This window comes from Phallusia mammillata, chromosome 2, assembly GCF_965637545.1.
Source record: "Phallusia mammillata chromosome 2, kaPhaMamm4.hap1.1, whole genome shotgun sequence".
Lineage (NCBI taxonomy): Eukaryota > Metazoa > Chordata > Ascidiacea > Phlebobranchia > Ascidiidae > Phallusia > Phallusia mammillata.
Window position 1 is genome coordinate 18,325,034 of NC_137253.1, and position 27,376 is coordinate 18,352,409.

The 27,376-nt window shown below is 37.1% G+C and overlaps 1 protein-coding gene and 1 long non-coding RNA gene across 2 annotated transcripts; one reads left to right on the plus strand and one right to left on the minus strand.

Moving 5' to 3' along the window:
- Window positions 1-1,757: 1,757 nt before the first annotated feature.
- On the minus strand, window positions 1,758-4,829 carry LOC145213099 (uncharacterized). Its single transcript, XM_080081336.1, has 3 exons — window positions 4,616-4,829; window positions 3,551-3,735; window positions 1,758-1,847 (listed from the first exon to the last, which is right to left on the minus strand). Exons 1-3 carry the CDS (start codon window positions 4,827-4,829, stop codon window positions 1,758-1,760), a joined length of 489 nt encoding a protein of 162 aa, XP_079937462.1.
- Window positions 4,830-19,998: 15,169 nt separating this feature from the next.
- LOC145214567 (uncharacterized) lies at window positions 19,999-25,250 on the plus strand. Its single transcript, XR_013857068.1, has 2 exons — window positions 19,999-20,173; window positions 20,376-25,250. It is a non-coding gene; the product is annotated as an uncharacterized LOC145214567 (long non-coding RNA).
- Window positions 25,251-27,376: the final 2,126 nt, after the last annotated feature.

The following is a 27,376-nucleotide window of genomic DNA, read 5'->3' on the forward strand; positions in this document are numbered from 1 at the left end:
CTCTTTAGCAATTCTGAGTCGAATTGTTTTGCCAGTGCCAAACCTTTCGACTCCACATTGGTCACTAATGGAAGACGCAGCCGTTGTTGACCCAAGCCTCGACCGATCAGGTGTGGTAGGAATGATTGGTGTACTCATCGTTGTGTTTCATTGGAGAAAGAACCTGGTGGTGTCCATCTTCTTCAAGCAAACTATGTGCAAGTATCGAAGAGGGAGGTGCGGAAATGATAAATGTATAAAATTATAATCTTGCCCTAAAGCTTAAATGGTTCCAAAACCCATTAGATGAGAGCTTAGTTGCGGATTGTAAACATATCGAGGCACCTTACTCTGGCGTAATGTTACACAATCACCTGTTTGGCTAGTGCAGAACAGTACAAAACCTACGGCAGCTTAAAAGTATATTTTTCAGGCAAACCCTGAGTTTATTCATGTATAAAACTTGTTTTAAGTTTGCCTGAGGAATGGGACTCAGGAAAATATTTCGACTCCTTGAAGAGACAAACATTTATTGAGAAAACGTTTGTTTATAAAAAGTGCTAAAAGCCGATTCCCTGATGTTGGGAAGAGGGTTTATAATAAAAATAGCAATAAATCCAACTAATGAACGTAGGCCTAGTTCCTAACCCTACATTTAGTTTTTAAACCTATCCCAGTCCCAATGTCAATTTAAATCGCTGTGTTCTTTGATATTTGGCAAACTTTATCCGCTGTTCTTATGTTAGTAGGATCTATAAAGCAGGGGTGTACAACATATTTATTTGGTGGGCCAATTTCGGTCATCAAGCGAGGGCCGTACAATTATTTTCATGTACACAATAAATTTAAAACCAGAGCATCAATACATTTATTTTCTAAAACATACAAAGTTTCGCCGCAACACTGGCTTTCACAACAAGTAGTTGTTTACTAGAAGGGAATTATTACGTCACATTCGGTGAAGTACTCGCAAATTGCTGTACGACCCACCGGTTGGAAAACGCTGGTTTAGATTCTACTTGTTACGTAGAGTGTAGCAACTTAGGAGATTTACCAGAAACTAGTGAAAAATTTTGCTGAATTCCCAGAAGATTTGCATTTTTTCTCTGATTCAGAGTGTTGGTGAGAGCCACACTAAATAGGTTGTGGCCCGCAACACCCCTGTTATAAAGTGTGCATGCGTTATTGCCACACTTTCTTGAAACAGACATAATCGTTTGCACAGTACCACGTCGCAACATGTTCTTGACTCATGGTAACATAATTTTATTTTAACTCTGTAGCCCAGTGGTCGCAAACTATCGACCGCCATCCAGTTGTTGGTCGCGCCGTAATTTTTGGGGGCGCGCAACATTTTTCTAATTGGGCCACGACGTCGGCCATAAATTATCGCCAGGGTTACATTTGAAAACAATTTAAAGTCATTGATGTATTTCGCACAACAAAAGGTTGTTATGTAACGATGGTTTGCGCCGCAGTTTTGAAAGTTTGCCGGCCACTTGTAGCCCCACCAGCTCTCAAAAGGTTTAGGTTCCATGGGTGTGTGTATTGCATCATATCTTAAACAAACCGCAAATTTGCTTTCTTTGTGTCTTCTCCTATTCACCAGATGTGCCAGACAAGCAAACGTGGAGTAAATTTGAATTTAGTGCAGGAATGATAACATTTTTTGACTAAAAAACCATAACTTGTTTTATTAGATGTAAAATTCACATACAGAAAAATAAACGTAGAAATACAGTCCAAAGAATTTAAACTTAAGGTGTTGAATCAAACCGTCAATTCCGCTCAATTGTCATTCCTTTCCCACTAACATGTTGCTTCAGGTCATTTATCTTCTTTTCTTCAATTTGTTGCTCGTCCAACTCCTGCAAATTTATTCGTTGTAATGTATACCAGTTCCAATTAAGAAATAAAATGAAAGTTTTAGGTTATAAAATGTTGAAAGATTTGGCCTACCATATAATAAAACCAAGGCAAGTATGCTAGGGTTGCCATAAGTCAGGATTTCTCCTGACATGTCAGGGAATTTGTTGTTTAAATCTGCGCCAGGGAGAAATGTTAAAATGTACTTAAAAGTCCGGAATTTAAGAAAAAATATATATCTATATTTTATGAAATTAATGTACAAACGGAGAAAGTTTCTAGTAACCGCGTCTATACTATGAAACGTAAATAGGTGAACGGGCGGCGTGCAGGTTAACTCATAAGGTTCGTTTTGCAGTGTGTGTACGCGCTTAACAATACCTGTTTCTTACTAGTTGTCTTAAAATACGCGTTAAATACAGAAATAAAAATCCGCGCCTAAATAAAACACAGCTTCCAATGCTACGTGGGAACGTGGGAAGTTTCATTTGCATTTACTGCTGACGAGACTGATTTCCCAAGTGCACCTAATATGCAAGAAACTAACTCACAACAAAAAGTCGAATGTCGTGAGACATAAAAACGTTTTTACAGTGGCATTTCAAATTTAGAAAGGTCTTTGTGGCTCACACTTTTTTTACTTTGTGAAATTGGTCCGAATGGTTCCTAGAGTGGTAAAGTTTGCAACTAGGGTTTCTCAAATTTGTCACTTTGGCTTATCCCGGGATTCCGGGACAAAAACAACCTCAATCCCGGGATCCCGGGATTTTATTCGATTTTTGTTAAATTTATAATATTAGTTTGTTTGTTTCATTTTTATTTTTAGTGGGCCGGCAAAGCATAAATGCAATATGTCCAGAATGCCACCGTCGAGCAGCCTGTTATTTTCTAAGTTAATTGACTATTTTTTTAAGTTGAAATCAGTTTTTAAGTCCAATTTAGTTCAACCCATCAAGTTCCAGCTACCGAAATAGGATTAGAACCCACAACCTTGTGACACAAGTTGATGGCGCTATAACCACACCGCCGTCTTGGAATTTTACAAATTGCCAGATTTTTACCAACTGAAGAGCCATAGCGCGAATTTGACAAACTGGAGAGCTATAACGTGGGTTCTAACACTGTCGTATTGTTCGCAACAACAGAACTATTTATCATTCCTGTTTGAATTGTTGCAAGAAACCTCGGGGAACACTTTAATTCACGGAAACCCAGCGGATGTCGCACCTCTGGTTGAAGAGTGCAACTAAAAAGCATTCAATTTTTGTCCCGGGATATCCCGGGACAAAGAGAAAATCCCGGGATAGAATGTTTTGCTGAAATTGTCCGGGATTCCCGGGATCCCGGAATCCCGGGATAGAAACCCTAGTTGCAACCCCTGTATATGTGATTATTGGTTCAAGGATAGTGAAATTAGTGAGCTTAACCTAATATAGTCAACTAAACAGAACCATACGCAAAAAGTGAATTAACAAGGATCAGAGTATCGTATCTACTAACCTAACGTTTTCTCGTGTCGCTGTCCGTGTGACTTTCGAATATTCTAAATTTATTCCGTAATAGAAGTGTTTGGATCACAAAAAAGGTTAAAACGCAACTGAGATAAATTTGTCACGGATTGTGTATCATCAAATATGGTAACCCTAAAGGACGCCCACAGCACACTCAACAAATGCAACAAACCATTACATTTCAGAGAACTTACATTACGTAACTGCACGATTAGACACCAGGGACAAACGCAGCCAACGCACCAGTCGTCGCCGTTGAGACCTGGAATGCTGTTTTTAGTGCGATAAACCGATTTGCTTTTTCCAACAGAGAGGACAGATCCGACCCACAGCGGCGATAAAAGACAGAGCAAGCTATGTTGGACAAAGGTCCCCATTCCTAAAACAAACATGAAACGAATTTGTTCGTGTTGTGTTAATGAGGATTTGACTTGGGTCTTCCACATATATTTTCGTTTGATAATTGTAGTTCGAATCAAAGTGAAGGTGTCTGACTTAATTTATTAAAATTCTAATTGCTCCTAGTCAGTGACGCGTTTTCATGAATCCGTCCTGACTAATCATTACAGCAGTGGTTCTCAATTGGTGGTCCATGGACCACTAGTGGTCCACGATAAGTTTTCGGGTGGTCCACAGGACGTTCACTAAATTTTAGCTGGTAATAATTGTATCTCACATCTTGAAAATCGGTTTAAAAAAAATATGTTTCAAGCCCAAATGGCTGTTTCCTATGCTTACTTCAATCTTGCTCAAAAATTAAATGGTCCCCGATATTAGTTTTACTGGGCCGGTGGTCCATGGCCTGAAACGAGTTGAAAACCACTGCATTACAGCAACCCTGAACAAAACTGAGAACAATCCCAAAATATGTATTTTTGGAATCCTCCAAGTTTGATTCTTTCTAGGGGGCTAAGTGGTTCTTACGCTGGGCGCCGCCGGCCGCTAAGTGCTAACGAATTTGTTTTCGTTACAAAGAGGACATGTCCTCCAGAAAGAGGACGTATGGTAGGACTTTTTTCCATAATTTTTTTCCAATGATGACAATAAACATGTCAGAAAAGGTCTGACTGAATAGAAAAAGCTGCCTACGCTAATGAAATTTAGGCGCCCTTGTTGGGAACCATTGAGCATTGGAAATATGGAGACATTTTTGCATGTGTTCCGCAGTTCTACTTACTGCCACTCACCCATTAGCTTTGTTGCCGTTTACGCCAAACGCAAAATAGTTAGGTAACTATTATTAGGCAAATTCAACTTACCCAACTGCTCAGCATTTCTTCCATGTACTACGCAAGGCAAGAATAATGCTTGCAAGAAAAGCTTGGGATTATACAAAAAATCTACACATCTGAAAGTAAAATGCCCTTCCCGTTGTATGACAAGCAACTTCTGTGCATCGCTTTCAATGATATTCCTCGTTTCAGTTTCAGAAATAATGTCTACTAGATGCACCTTGTCGTTTCTCTTTTTCATTTCCATGCTTCGGTAAGCCAAATTAATTTAAATCCGTTAAAAGCAAATCCGTTTTTGTCCCACTTATATCCTGAAGAGAACTGTTATATTAATGGAAAAACCAATTACAGAAATTGTACAAATTTTGTAGATTTAAGCTTGTAAGGCTAAATAAACATTAAACGTCTTTTGAAAACCAGTTGGTCTTGTTCAAAAAGAGACCCATGTAAGGAAGACCTTTGTTACAAACAATAAGCTGTTACGTCACAAGACGTTAGAATAAATGAGGTTTTGTGCTGCTTTTTCGTTGCTCCTTCTGTGGTCGTTTCACATTTAAGATCGTCAGGTTAGTTAGTAATATAGAACTTTTATGCGTTTTTTTTTCATTCTCACTACAAGCCAAGGCATTTGACTTGCATATCTTTTCAATGAACTTAGAATCCCAAGTTTTATTACACAAGTTTTGTACAAACGAGTACAAACCACTGATCTCTATAAACACTGGATTGTGCCACTGTGGCTGTCACGGTTGACGCAATTTGAAGCGTAATGGCGGCTGCCCAAGGAAGCCCCAAAAATGCATTGCGTGCAATGGTGGTAGAGTGGAAAAATGTCGATAAATCTTGTTTTAGGCAATTGTACAGCGATTTTTGCAGATATCATCGGTATTTTAATGAGTGCAATGTTGTTTGTGTGTTGTTTTCATTTAATTTCCACTGCCAAACACGACGCAAGGAACACTTCGCAACGCTGTTTGTCCTCCTGCTTACTGTGTTATTTTGGTAAACTCCTCAAGGCCCAATAGTCCTCTGGTCACTTGTATTCATGTAATTAGTTGTCGGACAAGGATCCTTTTGCGGTTGCCCAGTTGCATTCCGCTCCGTGGACAATAGTCTTGCATTCTGTGTGCGTTAGCAAGGGTACTTAAAACGTAACGTCAGTGGTGTGGTATATTAGCAAGTTCTTGGCCCCGAGCATTCATTCCATATTGCTATCCTATTGTACCATCGGATTTACTCAACGTTGAATTCTCAAACGTATTTCTGCTGTTGGAATTTGCTCAGTTTAGAATCAATAAACAAAACCAACAAAGTTCTACGGTGTTATATCGGTCCAAGGTGTGAACACGCAACGCGAAGGCCTTAAAACTTACAAGGTGTAAGTGTACTGTAGCAGTAAAACGTAATAGAGTTAGTGTTGAAATAAATCATTACTAAGTGGTAATAAGTTGTGTTTGTGCAATATGAGTAGTTTTCGTGCTTTTTTTATGTATTTTAGACATGAACCCAACAAGATGGCTCTTTCCTTCACACAAGATGATGTGATAGACCAGTGCTTTTCAACTGGGTGTATTGTACACCCCGGGGTGTACTACAATTTTTAAAGGGTGTACCCCTCTTATGGGGTGTACTGGGGTGTTCCAGTTTCAATGATACAATATAGTATGCTGTCACGTTCCGCTTTCACAGGTACGCAAAAGATTGGGACTGACTATCGAAAGTTCCTTTACAGCTAACACTTGTGTACTCTGATCGGCAGCAAACCTTTCCTTTTACATTTATTCACATCCAACCACACTTACTAAAAACAACAAAAACAACAACCCAGTGCTACTTCAAGTTATTTCTATTGCATTCTATGTTATCTTCTTATTGTTAAATCGTTAAATAAGGGCTCTTATACATCTTACATTACAATGATCGGAAAAAAGGCGTTAACTCGCTGTGACCATTTCCTATAAATAAAACAATGAACACTGCAACGGGCAATGGCGATGGATAAAACTGGCACCCTAGAACAATGACAACACAATAGCGCATGCAACGATAGATTCTAGAATCTAGACAAACCGACATTGCCCATGATCCATGGTAATTGGGTCGCAGGATATTGTCATTGGGCGGTCTAGAATATTTGTGACATATACATTGTAACTTACAAGCTTAGTACACCTGAGATACAGTATTGCACACTGCAGTCATAGGTCCCCGGGAGTATCCTGGGTCACTTAGTTGTTTTCTACAAAAAAATATTTATGATAATGGATTTACATTGTGCTTATTCTTATTCCTGTTGGGACCACAGATTTGGGGTATTACAATGTTGTTGTTTTTTTACTTTTTTGACTGGGGTGTACAATATTTACGTAAACGTTAAAAGGGTGTACCATTTTGAAAAACGTTGACAAGCACTGTGATAGACTACTTTGTGTGGCATTACATTGTGCTGATCCAAACTGCTGTTTTTGACTGTCATTAAACTACAGGAAATTCTGAGGAGCAAGGGGTTTGAACTAGAGATGTAGCCTACCGAATATTCGGTTTGCCAAATTTATTCGGCCGAATCGGCCACTTTTGCAAAGATTCGGTTTCGGCCGAATAATTTCTTGCGATTCGGTCGAAACCGAATCTTTTACGAACGCACATTTAAAGCGTTAAACATGTCTCTTCTGCTTGGTACCTACTAAAATCGCGTCAATCATTATATGTTTAACACATTATCGCTTTTCCTACTGCAGACAAAAAATCAATAATTCATTGTCGGGTTGGCAATCATGCTTGAGGCAATGCTAAACCCCACAGAACTAAATTAGGGACGAAACATAACCATTCTGCACTAATTGCCTGGTAAACAACTTATGTTTTGATGTCAAACGCGTAGGACACGACTTCGCGTGACGTCATAAATGATGCGGTTGATTCGGCGGAATTTATTCGGCAAAACCGCCGAATATTCGGTTCCAGCCGAATCAAAATTTCGCCGGTTCGGTACATCACTAGTTTGAACGTTTTTTTAAAAAAAACATAAAATAATATTTCAAGTTTTCAACTATTTTGCTTAAAATATTTTTGACAGTATTTGACATTTATTATCTTGCCATGGTGTTATTAACTTATTATTAAATTTTACAAAATCATTTTGCAAGTATATTAAAGTTGTTTCCGAATATTTTGGACACAATAGGGTTTATGTTTCTCCAATTATTAATTGTTTTGGGCATAGGCGCTGAGTTTCACAAAAATGAAAGGTGGCGGACGTAAATTAGGATGTCACTTTTATGATGCCACTAAAGCGTGCAACCAAACCTCAGCTCCACCTCAAAGCCCAATATACTTTTAATAGAATGCAACGTTCGTCAAATTCTTTAAAAAATGAATTTTTAAAATAATATTCATTTTGAACACTTTGCTTTAACCGTTTAGCGTTATTATTGGTTTAGCAACGTTTAGAAAATGTTTTGTCAAGTTAACGCTCTTGTATCACCTAAATTAACCATTTATCACACGGCAATTGCCTTGTAGGCCTACACAATATTTGCCAAACATTCACTGCCAACAATTGTGTGTTTGACGTCATAAAGGCACTAAACAAAACTGGTTGCAGTTTCGGTACGTTTTGTTGTTTTTTCGCCAGCACACTTGTTAAAAAGCCAAATTGTTCCCAAGTTTTTTTTTAGATTTTACGATGTTTCGTGCGATACCGCCACAAACAAACCAAAATGTTCTCGGTAGCCTCCACCGTGCTTTACAAACCCATGGTGGCGACTAGTGATGCACCGAATCCACCTAAAAAGGTTCGGGCCGAAACCGAATATTCGGCCACGAGGCCGAATAATTTCGGCCAAATCAAAATCACTTCCACAATGCGGAAGCTTTACTAAACTTGTAATATTTAGCAGACAACGTGGCTCGTATTTTATAGATACAACAATTGATTTATGACGTTTCGTATTGGTGAAAATGATAGTTTGGGCATTAATTCCATGCAATAAACAAGTTCGGAAAACAGCGTATTCGGTCGAAATGTTTCGGCCAACCGAAACTTCGGTGCATCACTAGATTACAAGGTAGAGCTACTAACACCATAACTCACTTGACACCCAAAGTCGATTTGGTTATATCTCCAAAAATGCTTACGGTTAGGGCTATTAGGGTCGGGGTAAGGTATTAGCATTTAAAATTCAATAAAACTAACCCAAAAAATGAGTTACTAATGTAAAAAAATTAAAAACCTATTTCCCAACCCAACCCATTTATAGCCGCTAAATAAAAAATTCAGCTCTTTACGCCCCCTAATCGACTTTGGGTGTCAAGTGAGTTATGGTGTTAGTAGCTCTACCAGATTACAATACAGCCATTTTCAACACTAACTTTTCCTTTTTCCCGATACACCACACCTAATACACCTCACAGTCAATCTACGCATATTGAGTGAGTTGAGTTAAGTTTATTTCGCTTGGTGAAAGAAACATAGCAACACAATAGCACTAAGAAATAAAAACAATCACCAAGCCGGACTGCGCAACGTTAAAAAGGTTATTAAGCGCTAAACAGTAAAGGACACAATTGGTGGATGATACCAAAACGCGCCGCGCTGTATATGGTATTATAAAGCGTTATGTGACTGGGGCTCATAAGAAAGTGAGGTTGGCGTAGTGTTGGTAAACACGACTGGGGAGGGAACGTTGGTGGGACCAGTCGAGGGGGCCCTATTACCTAACTAACCGCATTAGGGAAAGAGGATGGGGTTCAACAGGAAAATAAACCACCGAAAGAAACCCTGTCGGATAGTTTCAAGCGCCGGAAGGAAGAACACACACAACGATGATAATAATTTAAATACTAATTCAGGACTATTATTAAATTGTTCATTAGGGAATGTGTTTGAAATAGAGTTTAAATGACACATTAAATGACATTAAAGATAATAGTTTAAAGCAGGGGTCACCAAACTTTTTTCACTGCGGGCCAGATAAGTTTAATAATGATTCGCGCAGGCCGGATAGTTTACATGCTTGCCGGTGTTTACATGCTTTCAAACTTTTTTGATAGGGGCGCCAAGATATATTTTGATAGAGGCGCCAAGATATGGTCTTTCTACAATCCCATTTAATTCTGGTAAAGCGACTAACAGACCGTCTTTGGATCAATCCTGGGCGTTGTAATCCTGTGAAACTAGGTCAATTCAACATATCGAGAAAGGAAAACAAGTAATAGATTAATTTTTGAATGTTACAAAGTTATCAATACGATTTGACAAACCAAAAAATGTGGTCGCGGGCCGTATGAAATGACCTCGACGGCCGGACCCGGTCCGCGGGCCGTAGGTTGGTGACCCCTGGTTTAAAGGGATAAATAAATAAACAAACAATAGATAACAAAACAAAGTAAGCCTGTGGTACGTCGAAAAGTTTAGCAACGAAAATACATGGTTACGTTCCGCAATTGGCCAAAAAAATATTGTGGTTTATCAAGTGTGCGGTGATAAGTGAGACTTTGTGGAGTGGAGGCATCTCAGAAAACTAGAAAAACTAAAAACTAGAAAAAAGAAGTAATAATTGTAATAAATTGCCTTGTAGAATTTGCATTCCTAAGTTCTTCTGGAATACTATTCCATATTTTTGGGCCAATGTGTTGATTGCATCGATTGCTGATTTGTATAAGTGTCATAATATGGTAAGGTATTTAGAGTTGGCACGCGTGGTGATGCTTGGAGTGTTAATTTTGAAGTAATCAGCAAATGCGGATGGAAGCATATCATTGTTATGCTTGAACATAAATGATGAAACCTCAAGCATATAGAGCTGATTTATTGTAAGTAAGACGTTATTTTTCATAGCATTTTTAATATTTATTGGTTATTACACACTGGAATACATTGCTCTCAATAGAATACTGATCATACATGCAAAAATCGCTATGCAATTGCTTAAAACGAGATTTATCGACATTTTTCCACTCTATCCCCATTGCCCGCAATGCATTTTTGGGGCTTCCTTGAGCAGCCGCCATTACGCTTCAAATTGCTTCAAAAATCACCCAACCGTTCAATGGAGTAGCGCAATCTAGCGTTTATAGAGATCAGTGGTTTGTACAAACGAGTATAAACGACAAATAAATTTTCGAAACTTTTAAAACACGTTTTAGGATTCCATAACTTCGGATCGCTTAATCCCAAATCGGATTTGTTTTTTCCGGATTTTGTTTTACAAAAAGCGCAAATAAGTACAAGTACAAGGTAAAAAACTATAAAACCCTATATGTCCGAAAAAACATTTCCTGACTGAATTGATTATTTCAATGATGTTAACTTGTAGATACGTGGTTCTAATTTGCAGATTCGGGGTTGGCTTCCACAATGGGGTTTAATTATAAATGGATTTGATCACCTGAAGTTATGTTACCCTTGGTCAGTTCCTGCACCTGTAGTATTTCGCCAACTCGATTTAGAACTTTACCACACACTTTGGACTCTTTCGAGAAACACCTCAGAGTTTGCTGTGTGCCAATGAATAGCGGCTTTTAAACCTGGTTCCGCAGTCACTTTGGGGCCCGTAAAAGTTGCTTAGGGGCCCGTTTTGCGGGCACCGCCAATAGATTGGAGTCTTTATTCCAATATTTGATGTCACATCGCGCATCCGAAAAATGGTAAATTTCGAACTTCGCAACCTTCTATTTCGCGATCTCTTCTGCGATGTAATTTTGTATATTCTTGACGAACTTGGCCCTTGATGAGGCTTCGCGCGACAAGCGTTTCTTTAGCGACCAGAGTTTGTTTGCCATGTGACGACTAACCTTTTGCAGCGTCAAAAGGACAGGTGAAATGGTTCTTTCGGCAATTCATCCATCCTAGAACCACCGATAAGGTTCTAGGTCCCTTTACCTCTAAAAAAATTTATGTGGAAATGTTATTAACAGCATTGCCTTTATCGTTTGGCGCTACTTGCAAATAATAATTGGAATTTTGTGTTTCTTATAGTTTCTGTCAGAAGTCGGCGCTTGCTTCTGATTAAAGGCCCGTTTACACTATGCTTAGCGGCGCCTAACCTAACCTTACCTTGCGACCCCTTCCGTTTACACTGCGATTATCGGTGCGTACCTAAGCTTACTAAATAATATAGAAGACGTATTTTTAACTCACAGCAAATGTCGATGACCATAAATCACCACCTAAATTTATTGTTACCCATTTTAGATCGAAAAAGCTTTGTATCAATCTAAATTAAATCATATTTTGTTAGTAAATATGATTTTGCATCTTGGTAATCATACAGGATTGTTCTGGATGTTGTTGTATAAATTGGTGACATTTTATCTCACTTTCATGTTTCTATAACATGTAGTCCGCTGTGCTAGGGTAAATGTACATTTTAAATGCAATTAATTACAATATTTAAACACAATAAAACACAACATGCAATCATAACCATGTAATAAATACTTAAATTGAAGGCAAATAGCATGTCATCATTTATTTTTGGCAAATGAACCAACTTTTACAAATCAGAAACCCACACACAGCGATAACACAAACCGTTTGCGCAGGTTCAAGCAGCTTGATACGCAGAAAAACGCTCGGCAGGCGATCGCTCGCTCATTTCTACGAGGCTTGAACGGCCGAAATCAGTCAAGCACGAAACCAGACAGAAAAAATGAAACAAACAAACTTACGTAGGTTTGAGCGAGGGCGATACGCATAGTGTAAACGGGCCTTAAGCGATGAAATAGAAAAAAATGATTCTGTAAAATTATATCAACCCATCAACCGCGGTAATTAGATTTTGATGGTATGCAGGGTACTAGTTTACCTTATGTTAAAGAAATAATATTTTTTTTCTGATATTTACATGGGCTGGACCCTTAAGCAAACTTGCTACGTGCATAAGGCATTGAGGGAAGGGGGGACCATACTTTTACATCGCCGAACTTTTGGTGGTGTTTCAGTATTCATATGTTCCGCACGTTTAATTTAACACTGTATGTCCCATAAATGCAAATATTGCAACTATACAGCAACAGTAAACTTTTCGGATTCACCATCTACTTACCGAGCCACCGCTGTGTAAAAAGTGGCGTGTACTTTCTAGTGCAGTGGTTCCCAACCTTTTTTTAACGCGACCCAAATACTTACCAAAATTTAGTTTTGTGGTTTCTCGCGACCCATGGACATGCTACTTTAGCTGCATTTTTGTCTGTAAGTTAGGAAAGCTTTTTGAAAATTACTACGCTAGCAAATCAATAACCTTATAACCAGGGTTGCCATACCGTCCTTATTTCTAAGATTTGTCCTTATTTTCAAGGGCTATGTCTTAGAAAAGTTCATTGTCCTTATTTCTAAGAAATGTCCTTATTTTTGACTTGAGTCCTTCTTTTGTCTTATTTTCAACAATTACTGGTCAAATCCCTGCTACAAGTAAAAGTAAACCTAGATCTGAGCTGTTGCGAGATGCACGAAGTATTTTTTACGAACAAGGAGTGGCTGGAACAGATCGTTTCTGCCAAAATATTGCATATGATATGTCACGGCGTTTGTTCAAAAACGTTTGTTTTATTTCGCATAAAAATTTAATTTTTCGGTTGTCCTTATTTTTGGTTTCAAGTCGATGGCAACCCTGCTTATAACGAACAAACGCTATTGTTTTTTACGACCAAACATTTCCATTTATTCCGAACTTGGAGCTGAATCGAGGCATTATTAGCCAGACAACGCTCTACTGTGAGCTAACACATCACTTTATGACGTCACAAACAGTTTTAACCATTATCACGACAAGTTGTGATGAAGTTATTATTGGGCAACAATTTGAAGCCCTGGGTAATATAAAAGTAATGCTACGAGGCGTCAAAAAGTAGATGCTGTAATTGTCACTAAAACAAGCGACCCAACAGAATGTTCAGGCGACCCAACTTTGGGTCGCGACCCATAGGTTGGGAACCACTGTTCTAGTGGACATGTTCCATTGTCACATTCTTTGTTTCTAACAGCGCCAAAATTTTAAACAGGGTCTGAATTGGGCTAAGCGACTTCTTTTGAAAGTTTCCTGATTAACTTATGGGTCGAACGTTATAAATTGCAATGATAGCTCTTAGCCTCCGCGTCCCGTGAAGTCGCACAGCAAACAACGCGAAATATCATAGATATAGAGCAATAGATTTTACTAAACAATAAAGAAAGAGTATTTTGTGTAGCTTTACACCAATTGCAACGTGATTGAAGTAATATATGTCAAGTTTTTTTCACATACTTTGCATCTTAATTCCGCTTTATAGTACGGGTATAAGCTTATGTACTGAAATAACATGAGGTCAATGATGTTTAGCTTTTGTTCTGAAGCAGTTGCAATAATTTCATTGACATTTTTTTCAGTAATAATGGCTGCGTAATGCACAAACAACTAGCAAAGTAAAATTTTAAAACAAAACAAATATTTTTTAGCGGACTGTCCCAAACTTTAAACATTAAGTAATAGGTATATGAAGACATCCACATCCTCGCTTAGCTTCCTCTAAGCCTTGAGGCAAAAGAACACTTGGCCTAATTGAAGTGTCGGCATTTTGTCATTCGGCCGTTCGGATATAATTATTATTTCTTGTTCTGTGCGTAAAACCATAATCGAAGGTACGCTGAGATAAAGCATGTCAGAAAATTTAATGAGTAGTTTGACGTGGCAGTTGATCAGTTGGTGCCAGTCTGCGCTAGTTACTGTGAGAGAACATTTGCTTCCTGTGTTGCTGCGCTCTTGTATGTAAGTTAGCAAGTGAGTTTATCGTAACCAACAGAGAGAGAGGGCACAGATAAACGTTTGTCAAAGAATTTGCCATGTAATGAAACCCTTAAATTTATGTTGACGGCGGGGATGTTAGTATTATTAACAGTACTAACTTCATCGTCGACTTCACAAGCATGAGGGTAATATCAACCATGTTTTCTTCTTGTAAACAGGCATTCATTAGGTAACCAAATAGAAACGTTTTAGGACAGGGGTGTCCAACCTTTTTGGCCAAAGGGCCACATGCGGTTTACGAATGATTGCGCGGGCCACTTGAGTGTTACTGCTAATTTGGAATCTTAGAAATAGCTGTCTTATAATTTCTAATTAAAATCGTCACACCGAAATTCTAATCTTAGAAACGTGTACTATCCTCGTTTACAGTTATAATAACAATAAACACACCAAGATATAGTTAAGTCAACAAAGTTTTTTTGAGCGATTTTTCCATATGGCTGTCAGAAATTACTGATCTTACAGGGGATTTAAAGGCACACGACAACCTTTCTTGGAAAGTTCTGTTAGCGTTACTTGTTTTTTTGTTTCCTGTTTGGCATAATCTATATCCCTGCAGAGTGCGGAAAATGTTTTACAAAACACTGATTTGCGAATAATGTAAAGTGATTTGATTGATTGTAGATGAACTAACATTTCTTGTGATAAAGCAAATTGCTGATCCGTTTATTTGCCAGTGAAAACTCAAATGCATTTATAAGTATTAAATCATTTGCGTCCACAGCTTAAAATGAGCGTAAATCAGCAACCCAAAAACTATTTTCTGTTAGATGTTATAAACTAAATTAACTAAACCTTATGTTGGTAATGCAATTGGATTAATTTAATACACCCCAAAGAAGCTTCTACAATAGAACTGTGCGAGCTGAACAAAATAGCACCACCAGCAATGTGCCGTGACCCGTGAAAAGTTGACAAGTTTTCCACGAAATATTTAAGTCTGCTAAAAGGCTACAGTGTAAGAATAAACCCCACTTGGATGTATTTTTATGAAAAGTAGGGACATTTATAAAAGTTGCAAATGAATTTATTTTCACGATTTTTTTGTGTTTTTACTTTATCGAATATTCTGCGAACAAAATTCTTGTTGGTGTTGACCAAGCATAAAAAGGTTGGGAAACAATGTTCTAATAACGACATTGATTAAATATAAGTTTATGAACAGTATACGTACAAAAACAAACTTAGGCATTGAATTTAAACCACCACAAATATTTATAACCGGTTTGGTCGAAACCGAAACATTGACAAAAATATTTCTGCGAACGGAACCTTCGGTGCATCTAGTTCAGTGGTTCTCAACCTTTTTTCTTTCGTTTCGAGAAAAAACAAAACAAAATAGGTTCAACCCCCCAAAAAACTGCAGACCATATTTCAAACAGATTATAAGTTTAAAATAACTTAATGCAAAAAAATTTATAAAACAGCACTTTCCCTTTAATCAAGCACTTTCAGTTATGACCAAGTAATTGGACAATGAATATGCTGCTATTATCTGACTTTATTGTAATCACAAAGTAGTGATGTACCGAATCGGTTAAATTTCGATTCGGCCGAAACCGAATATTCGGCGGTTTTGCCGAATAAATTCGGCCGAATCAACCGAATCAATTATGACGTCACGCGAAGTCGTACGCTACGCGTTAGACATGAAAAAATGTTTATCTACCAGGCAACTAGTGCAGAATAGTCGTGTTTCGTCCTCATTTCAGTTCTGTGGGGTTTAAAATTGCCTCAAGCATGATTGGCAACCTGACAATGAATTACTAATTTTTTGACTACAGTGGGAAAAACGATAATGTGTTGAAAAAGATAAAAATTGATGCGATTTTCGTTATGTTTGGGCTTTTGAAAGATTCCGTGGTACCTTAATGAGCAGAAAAGACATGTTTAATGCTTTAAATTTGTGTTCGTAAAAGGCCGAAACCGAATCGCAACAAATTTTTCGGCCGAAACCGAATCTTTGCAAAAATGACCGATTCGGCCGAATAAATTCGGCAAACCGAATAAATTCGGCAAACCGAATATTCGGTACATCTCTATCACAAAGTAGTTTATTACATCATAAACATACGGGGTTGCAGAAATTAAAAGTATACCATAAATAGAATAATTTAAATTAATTTACATTCCTTCTTAATTCCTCCCCAAGCCATTATTCTTGTAAAATTGAGTGTAGTGACAGTGAATAGAAGAAAATTCTTAAAAAAGGCTTTCCTATTGATTGATCTGTGGCCCAATCAAAATGCTGGTTGAGAACCGCTGATCTAGTTATAGCATTTATTACGTAAAAAACTTTTTGTTCTTTATGGAAATGTCTGCCTAAACAAAATAATTGCTAGGTTGAGGTCGACTGCAAAAAATAGTTGGCTATTACCTTTTTTATAGAATAATCGTTTCTGGCTAGAAGTTATTTTGTACAAAATGTGCAGCGTTAATCCAACAGTGCTGGTGGTTTAAACAATTTCTGTCCCGAACTACGCTGATTGGATAATGAGCATTGAATACCAATTTTAATGAATTTTTGATTTTGGTGAATTTTTGATTTTGATGAATTTTTGATCTTTGATAAAACTACAACCCTGGTTATTTCGACCCACATTCTGGTCATTCAGTGACATGCATTTATATCCATAAATACATGGGTGAGGTCCAAAGCAAAACGAAACGAGCTTTCTTAACCTCTACCGCTTAAAAATACAAATCCAACTTATGAGAACAGTATAATCTTATTTGTAACGCAGATTAACGCATTCTTATAGTCATAAAAGGGGCTATTGCAACAATTCTCGGACCATCAAGGTTACTTTTATGTGGGTGTTTTACACTAACTAATTTGTCTAAAAAAGTGTGACCTTCTCAAAACGCGTGGGACATCCCTGGAGTCCCCACGTCGTATGAGTGCTTGATTGAATACCTACGTAGTACGACGGACACTTTTGCTCAAACATTAAGCTTTTTGGACAAGGTATATTTTCTGTTGATTATTGATATTTTCTGTATGTCATGAGGCAAAGAATTTGTTTCAAAATTGTATAATTTCAACGGTACGATTTTAACTCAGAGCCTCGAAATAAAGAAACTGTGTTGTCATATTTTTGTCATGTAATTATAGCAATAGTTACTAAGTGGTTGTTTATTTACAAAATCTACAACGGCTCGAAACTTAAATCGTCAGCAGTGCTGTTTTGAAAAAAAACTGTTAAACCTTTATTTAGCTTTTCGTAAATTAAAACAATCAGGTATAAAGTAATTAAAGATTAATTGTTTAGAAACTTAATTAATTCCTAAACCAACAAATTTAAATATTTGTTTACTTACTATAACCCAGGGGTCGGCAATCTCTTTTTACTGCAGACCGTTTTTGAAACTGAAATTTTATTGTGGACCGGCCTTCAAAAAAAACACAAATAATTAGCAACGAAAACGCTTAAATTAGTTGATCTTTCCTGGGATACATGGGCTAAATGTTTTTAAGTGTTTTTTTGTTTTTTTGAAACTTGAAAAAGTATACGGCCCGGTAACGAACTCCTCGTGGACCGGCGGTTGCCGGCCACTCATGTGATCTAAAAAATAGCCTGCAAATTAAAAAATATTTTACTTCGTTGCACATATTAAGCGTTTCTTGCTATCCAAGGCAACTGTATTTTGTGAATTCTGTGTTTACAGTTTTTCCAAATCTAATTTGCAAAACCAACCAAAAATACCTTTTCGATCAACATTGCCTTCATTATTTGTGAGTCGTCAAAATAAAATATTTATGGTGACGGTTAAAACTTGGTTTATTTGTCCCATTCGGGCTGAAAGGCGCAAACTAAAAAAAAGGAAATTGCTCAAGTGACTAAAAATGTGGTACCGGATGCAGTTTTGGGGAAGAATTATAATTTGAAAAAAACGTAAAGAGTAAAGTATTTCCAATGTTTAGACACATGAAGAGTAGATAATTTTAACCCTTTTCATAGTTGAGGCTGTATTTTGTGATGCCGAAAATTGATTCCAAATACAAAATACATTTAAAAAATGTATAAAAATGCACAAAATATTAATACACCAGACATCACATTACAGACAAAACCTGTTTAAAAATCCTTTTATTTAATGATAGGTTTCGCTCAACGCACCTGTTCGCTGCTTTTCCCTTTTTGCTTGAGTTTTGTGATGTTATGGAAGCGCACCACTACAGTGTCGTCTTGTAACAACCATTACTTTTGAATGTGTTGCATTGTCATTAAGCAATTGCTAATGTCGATTTATTGTGGCAAAATATGATTAAATGAATCGATGATTAGATGATACTAGCGGTTCCGGAAAGTCTACTAACAGCATAACTCACATCAGCCGCACATTTAGCTAATTTTCGATAGGTGGCGCAAAGCGCACTAAACGCATTTAAAAACGGTATATATCCAGATATGCGGGCAGGAACTTGGCCGAATGGTCTGGCGCGCCTGACCCATACACAGACATAAAAAAACTTGATCGGGTTTCGTCCCCGGGAGTGTCCTGGGTTCAAACCCCGTGAAAAAATGGAAATCTATCCAAATATGCTGACGGTAAGGGCTATTAGCTTACATTCTAATGTAAAATTTGTAAGAACTTACTACCCAACTCTACCCCACTTTAGCTGCAAAATTAATAATTAAGCTCTCTGCGCCACTTACCGAAAATTAACTAAATATGCGGCTGGCGTGATACCGGCTCCAAACTGGGGTCCGACAAGCGACGGGACCGCAGTTTGATTATAGTTCTAGTAAACCATCTTTTTGGAATTAAAATACTAAATTGGCAATACTTTGCACGGAATGTACATTAATCTTCTAGTTTCGGAAATGCTTTATTGTTTAATTACTATAGATAAAGAATAAAGCGATTGTTTGCTCACGATTTTACCAATGTGAGCGGGGTGTTAATGCAAAACTAGATAAAACTTTGTAAGAATACATCTATCTTTGAATTGTTAACACAAACTTTTGTTTTTCGGGATTTATATTATATACACTTAGCTTCAACAATGTATATATTTGAGACCGCGATATCTCGATAAAAATGCCTAGGACCATTATAAAAATTACCACCAAGGAGTCGAATCATTAATTAAGTTAATTCTTTTGCAGAACTAGCTCCAGGCCCTTAAAAACCAGGAGTATAACTTTTGACAGCAGCTTCATATGAAATGGCCTTTGCCAACCCATACATGGTAGTCGCCGATATCGATGTCATGGAATAATTAGGGTGGCTAGTTTAAGAGTGCCTTTCACAATTTAAAAAGCACTGCACTTGGAGGGTAAAGAGATATCATAATTACGGAACAACGAGTTTGGGTACGGTTAATAATACTTAAGCCTAACCATGATACCAGCCGTAACTGTAAATACCTGTAAAGTTCTCTAAAAACATTTCTATAATTGAACACACATTTCCGTTTGCACAAAACGCGCGCAGCCCAGTCTCTGCTTTGTTAAATAATATAGTTCGCTGCATAACACCAATTTTTTGTTTAAATAAGACCATGCCTCGATTTACACCAATGTGCGAGTTTACACGCACATATGCGAACTTTGTCGCCAAACTATAATATTTACTGATTAAACAAATCAAGGTATATAAGCTAATTGGAGGGACCTTTCGATCAGATCATGTTTAGTCTGTTCATGCAACTAGTATTTTGTTTTTTGTTGCGCAATGACGCTGATTTTTCATCAAAGATGCAGTCATTCTATGGGCTGTTTTTTCTGTCTGTATCTTGTGGCGTTTCTGCTGCTGGTTGAGGACAACCGACGATCTTGCTGTGCAACAAGAGGTAAAAATGTTACTGTGTTTAGTCACCCCTCGATGTAATTTTTCTTCAACCATTTTGGCAGTTTTGAGTTGTAATTTGTTTCAAAACTGTTAATGTTTGATGAAAAATTATGTCACTCTCATCAAATGACATTGTTTTTGACTGGCACATTGTAAATTGCTTTTAAATCTCCGCATATGCAAGTGTTTGTTGCTTTTTACAGTGCGTCGACTTCGGAAACGTTGCAAAAAGGATTGGGAATGTGCACCTTTTGGAAAATGCAGTGAAAAACAAGTAACGTATTTACCTGACGTTAGAATTAATAATGTAGCTTCCAAACTGCCGATAGTATTAGGCAGTTAAAGTGGATGAGACAAACAAACCACTCGGCAGTTTACCGAAGATATGTAGTCGTGTGGCCACCGATGCGTTTGATGCCGCGCACATTAAAAAAAAATCTTATGATATAATAATATATAATATCTAATTTTGCGTCACAAATAAAGCACTGATCACTTTCTCATATTTGCCAAACAAGTCTTGAAAAAAATCTTTACTTTTATACACAGGGGTCGGCCTTTATTAATGCAGACCGTTTTTTAAACTAAAATTTTATCGCGGACCGGCCTACAAAATAAAAACAAATAAGCTTATTTAGCAATAAAAACGCATAAATTAGTTCATCATCCTCGGGATACATAGGCAAAATGTTTTAACGCATCAAATCTGGAAGAGTAAAAGGCCCGGTAACGAACTCCTCGCGGCCCCGTACCAGGTCGCGGACCGGCGGTTGCCGACCACTGTTTGTGTGTTTAAAGTTTAAGATAAAAGCAATGTATCTGAATAGTATAGGTTTGTCTGAATCTTACTGTACTAAAATTATATCCCACACTGATAAAAAGTGTAAAAGCTCTGTGTTTAAGCAATGCAATGGTATTATTTGACAACAAGTTTCTATGTTTTATACGCCTGAAGCCAAGTAATACCGTACAAAAATAATCGAAAATCTGTCTTTTTGTTATCGATGTGAATTGTTCTGAAACTAGAAAGTGGCTTTCTGATATACTTCCATTTTATATATTCTATACGACATTTACCAACTTACTCTACTGTACGCAATTTTATCTATATATATGATTGTTTTTGCAAGCAAAAACGAATGGGTCCCCACACGCGCGTTGATGCGGATTTACGGTAAACCTATGTTGCGGTTATTTTGAGATTTTGTAGATAAAAGCATTAACTTAACTTTAAAAGTTTTTGTCCGTATTCTTTTTGCATCATTATTGCCATATAATTACAAAAAATCGGTGAAAAAGAACGGGAAAAATACTTTCAATTTAATCTCTTGCTTTGACTTGATATTGCCGTTCAAGTTCAGTTTTAAAACATAAATTTTCCTAGAAAGCCTTAACTGTTATATTAGACACTATATAAAAAGTCGTTTGCTACAAAGGTATACATAACAACTTGTTTTTCACTTAACTTTGTTTCGCAAACTTTGTTTAATGACCTTTTTACACTGTTTTTAACAGCATGCAGTCCTCAGTGTTCAACAATACCGTTAAGCCTAATTTATACATGTTTTAAGTACTGATTATTGAATTGATTTGTCAAAAATAAAGAAGATACGTTATGACGAAAAATTCTTAACTGTGTTGTAATGCCTACAAGTTGACCTTTAGTGACCCGTGGTCATGCGACGGCCAAGCTGACAAAGAGAATTTAAAGACCTTATCGCGGCGTTCGAAAAAGATAAGTTTATTTTTTCATATTTATGTTGATTAACAACGTTTTGCCTGACATAAACGAAACCGAAGTACGTTTATCGAGTTTAAATTACGTCTTAGGTGTAAAACCTTCGCCAAAACTGAAAATGCGCGTGATAACTGAATAAAATGACACAGCATTGCTGCACACACACAAAAAACAGCTGATTTCTAATCACCCAAACGACTGTCTCGTAAAACGTCTGTCCGGACGTCAAGCTGAGCACTCCCGCTCTGCCGCCTTAATCGTAAACCAGTGAATTCCTCCCTTGGGACTTATATCTGACTGATAGCGTACACATATTGCGGGTTGTAAAGGTAACTGGCAAAATTTTAAATACTAAACGAATACCCTGCTTAAACAATTGTTAAAATTTTAAAATATTTCTGTATCATAGGGCTTGTTTTTCTGGCCTAAAAACTAAAACCGATTATTTCAGGGTTTTAAAGTGTGAAAATTGGGTGAATCCGAAAAAAAGATACAAAATTCTTTAAAAAAACCATACATTGCACCAAACAACAAAGCATGAAACTCCAAGATGCTGTACTTTAGTCAGTACAGCCGTTTTAAAAAATTTACGTTTTGGGGGCCTGTGGGTCAACCGCTGGGTCAATCGGGGTCAAACTTCAGGAGGATCAAATTTGGATTATTAAATAACATCTCTGTAAATTTAAATAAATTTAAAGCATTCTTTCTTGACCAAACGCGTCTCACAAACCAGCGTTAGACAGAAAGAAAAAAAAAATACGGACAAAAACAATATGTGTCCCATAAAAAGACATTGATTGATTGAAAGGGATGTGTGTTATCCTAAACAAACACATACCATTTAAGAGGGAAAATATTTTGCACAAAAGCTATTTCAGACTTAATAAAAATTATAAGTGTATAATTTACCATTCATAAAGCATATATTGCACAGAAGTCATTTTGCATTCAAATAAAATTATAATTTACTGCTATTCATAACCTAATGAGCATTACCTTCAGTTCAAACAACCCAACTGCATCAGTCTTTATCTTGTTCTGGCCCGCAAAACGTATTTTTAAATCAAAAACTTTTTTAAATCAAAACTGAAAAAACTTCGAACCGTCGACATTAGTGAAGTTAAAGTCACCAGTCACCACTTAGCAACCTAGACGTGACGTAACGACAACCCGCAGGTTTCCGCTGTTGTGATTGGCTAGTTGCTTGCATTCGTCATTCATTGCTCTGAAGAAGTCTTACCGTTCTGGTGGACGAAACGTCAGCGAAAATACAAGTTATGGATGGAAACAACTAGTGTTTTTGTTTAACATTAACACCAGTTGAACGACATTTTTGTCAAATAAAAAAAACCTGTTGTTCGAATTCGGAAACATTTTGGAAATATGCGAACCGCTGGGTCAATTGGGGTGAAACTTCAGGAGGATCAAATTTGGATTATTAAGTAACATCTCTGAAAATTTGAATAAATTTAAAGCACTCTTTCTTGACCAAACGCATCTCACAAACCAGCGTTAAACAGAAAAAAAAATACGGACAAAAACAATATGTGTCCCCTTCGTGGAAGGGGCTTTTATACTATTTGTGGATCCATTCATGGGATTGCAAATAAATCAAACCAAAACTAGTGTAAACAAGAAAAGATTAAATAACTGAGAAAAATCTGCTCACATAAGGTGAGATAAGGAAATCAAATTTCTAAGACTGCTGCATGACTGTTTTAGGTGGTAGTTATTCTGTACAAAATTTTTTGGTAAAAATATTTATTATTTCAATCTCATAAGAAAAACGCTCAAAGTAATTTTTCTCATGAATAGACCGCGCGCTACTCTTAACACTTCTGCAACACAGTAACGAATAAACAATCCGGCCTTTGTTCTTGTTATAAAAGCGGACTAAAATACGCACGGTTTTAGAAAACACAATGGGCTAAAGCTACACTTAAAAGCACTATAAAAAAACAGACAAATAAGTACCAAAAGTAATCACAAGCAAATCAGCACGTTACTCCAAGGCCGACCAACCAAGTCTGCCGAATCGCAGTTTTCACAGCCCTCACGTTAGGGAGCCTGCCACAATTCCATTTTCATTTCGCCGAAATGATAAGTAAGAAAATTGTCATAAGCGTTACGCATCACTGCGTGTTGTTTCCAAAATATTTTTTCAATTTAAAAAAAAAAAAAGGAAACGTAGACGTGGTCCAGGTACGTAGGCCTACTAATCGACATTGTGAGATATGGGAGAAAACATCCCATATACAAACGTATAGATAGGGTATACTACAACGTGTTTATAGTGATGCCCCAAAATAAAAATACATTCCGCGCCTAATGTTTTTCTATAAATTGGCACAGATGTGTGTTAGAGCAAGTAGTTTCAACTTGCAAAGCCCAATTTATGGTCTCTTTTCGTATTTGCCAACGAAATGACTTTTACCGATGTATGGTCGCAAATGTCGCTCACACATAAACGTATATACAGTATAGTGTCCAATGTTCAGAACAAAATAAAAATACATTCCGCGCCTAATATTTTTCTATAAATTGGCACAGATGTGTGTTAGAGCAAGTAGTTTCAACTCGTAAAGCCCAATTTATGGTCTCTTTTCGTATTTGCCAACGAAATGACTTTTACCGATGTATGGTCGCAAATGTCGCTCACACATACAGTATAGTGTCCAATGTCCAGAACAAAATAAAAATACATTCCGCGCCTAATGTTTTTCTATAAATTGGCACAGATGTGTGTTAGAGCAAGTAGTTTCAACTTGCAAAGCCCAATTTATGGTCTCTTTTCGTATTTGCCAACGAAATGACTTTTACCGATGTATGGTCGCAAATGTCGCTCACACATAAACGTATATACAGTATAGTGTCCAATGTTCAGAACAAAATAAAAATACATTCCGCGCTTAATATTTTTCTACAAATTGGCACATATGTGTGGTAGAGCAACCATGAAACGTAACGATGTAAACTGGCGGCGCGCATGTTAACACACAAGGTTACTGTTTTGTTTTGTAGTGTGTGCGCGCGTAACAATACCTGTTTGTTACTGGTTGTCTAACAATACGTGTTCAATACAGAAATAAAAACCCTCGTCTAAAGAAAACACAGCGTTCAATGCTACGTGAAAAGTTTCATTTGCTTTCACTGCTGACGAAAATGGTTTGCTAAGTCAAGCAAATAACAACAAAAAGTCGAATGTCGTGAGACATAAAAACATTTTTACAGTGGCATTTTATTTCAAATTTAAAACATCCTTGTAGCTCCCAGTGTTTTTTAACTGGTTTTACTATGTGAAATTGGTCCTAATACAGTGGTAAAGGTTGGCGATCCCTGATATATGTGCTGATTGTTTGAAGGATAGTGAGAGTAGTGAGTTCAGTCTAATGTAGTCAACTAAACAGAAGCCTAAGTAGAAAGGTAATTGACAAGGATTAGAGCAGGGGTGTTCAACTTGAAAGCACCGCCGTGCCAATCTAGGTTTTAAAATATACTCGCGTGCCAACGTTTGGTACTTTTTCCAAACCATGTCTTAAACGTTTTAACGGTAGAAAAAATATGTTGTCGAACGCGAGTAAACTTGTTTATGATACTCCAGAAACCTTTTATAGCATAACATGTCGCTTAAAGCGCAGAATCCATAACATGGAATATAATACGACAGCGTAAAGGTCTGGATTATTCGGAATTCGACAGTTTCATGCGCCTAAAAGTAGACGGATCGAGTCTAAAAACGACTAATTTAATTAGTGGATTTGTGTAACCTTGATACTGAAGTTAGAATAAAGGCCAAAAAGAAGCAATTGAAAAATATTAATTGCCTGACAAATCCTAATGTTTACCATCTGAATGTGCAAAAACTTGCGTGCCATTTTTAAATGCTCTGCGTGCCACTTTTGGCACGCGTGCCACGTGTTGGACACCCCTGGATTAGAGTATCGTATCTAAGGTTTTCTCATGTCGCCGTCCAATATTCCAAATTTATTCCGTAATAGAAGTGTTTGGTTTAAAAAAAGGTTGACACAACTGAAGGAAATTTGTCGGGGATTGTTTATCAACAAATACGGTAACCTAGATGAAAGTGCGTCATATGAAACACAACTGGCGTGGTTCAAATGTAATACCAGTAACGCTTAATTCATAACACAAAATTTAAAACCAAACAAAAAAAAAACTTTCAGATTAAAACACTAACATAGATAATTTAAAAAATATGTACATAAGAAACTTAAAATACCTCCACTTACCAAAGCATTCAGTAGCAAGTGAGGACTAAGTTGGATCATGAATCATCATGCCCCCTCGTGCAAAATTCGTAACAATCGCCATCACAACAAATGCTTCGTAAACCGCTGTTTGATTGGACGACCATAAATTGGGCTTTCCAAGTTGAAACTACTTGCTCTACCACACATCTGTGCCAATTTATAGAAAAATATTAGGCGCGGAATGTATTTTTATTTTGTTCTGAACATTGGACACTATACTGTATGCGTTTATGTGTGAGCGACATTTGCGACCATACATATCGGTAAAAGTCATTTCGTTGGCAAATACAAAAAGAGACCATAAATTGGGCTTTACGAGTTGAAACTACTTGCTCTAACACACATCTGTGCCAATTTATAGAAAAATATTAGGCGCGGAATGTATTTTTATTTTGTTCTGAACATTGGACACTATACTGTATATACGTTTATGTGTGAGCGACATTTGCGACCATACATCGGTAAAAGTCATTTCGTTGGCAAATACGAAAAGAGACCACAAATTGGGCTTTACGAGTTGAAACTACTTGCTCTAACACACATCTGTGCCAATTTATAGAAAAATATTAGGCGCGGAATGTATTTATATTTTGTTCTGAACATTGGACACTAATGCTGTATATGCATTGTATGGGCATTATTATAAACACGTTGTAGTACACCCTATCTATACGTTTGTGTATGGGATGTTTTCTCCCATACCTCACAATGTCGATTAGTAGGCCTACGTACCTGGACCACGTCTACGTTTCCTTTTTTTTTTAAAATGTAAAAACAAATTTTGGAAACAGCACGCAGTGATGCGTAACGCTTATTGACAATTTTCTTCATTATCATTTCGGCGAAGTTGTTCGAAAGGCTAATTGAGAAGAGTCCGGAGGGTGTTTATAATTAGAGCAACGCGCTGGAATGCCAAGGCAGCGCGGTGGGTTGCATTTGAAACGAAGAAGAAAAACAATAAAATAAAAGACTGTTATAACTAAGTAAAACAAAACCAAAGGTGAAACAAAAACAAAGAAGATGCATAACATACAGTTACGTAACAACAAACAAACGTAGTGCCTGTACAAACAACAAATGAACAAATATAATATTATTCGTAACATATCGGAAATGAATAGCGTATGACCGTATGTTGATGGAACAACAAATCAAAACAGTAACCAAACGGTGCAGTAAACCAATCAATAATATT

What these genes read in the sequence shown, in the direction of transcription:
- LOC145213099 (XM_080081336.1), bottom strand. Translation starts at nt 4,829, where the DNA reads ATGAAAAAGAGAAACGACAAGGTGCATCTAGTAGACATTATTTCTGAA. An exon ending in AAGAAATGCTGAGCAGTTGG is followed by an intron (nt 3,736 to 4,615) that starts GTAAGTTGAATT and finishes TGTTTGTTTTAG; the next exon opens with GAATGGGGACCTTTGTCCAA. An exon ending in TAATCGTGCAGTTACGTAAT is followed by an intron (nt 1,848 to 3,550) that starts GTAAGTTCTCTG and finishes ATAAATTTGCAG; the next exon opens with GAGTTGGACGAGCAACAAAT.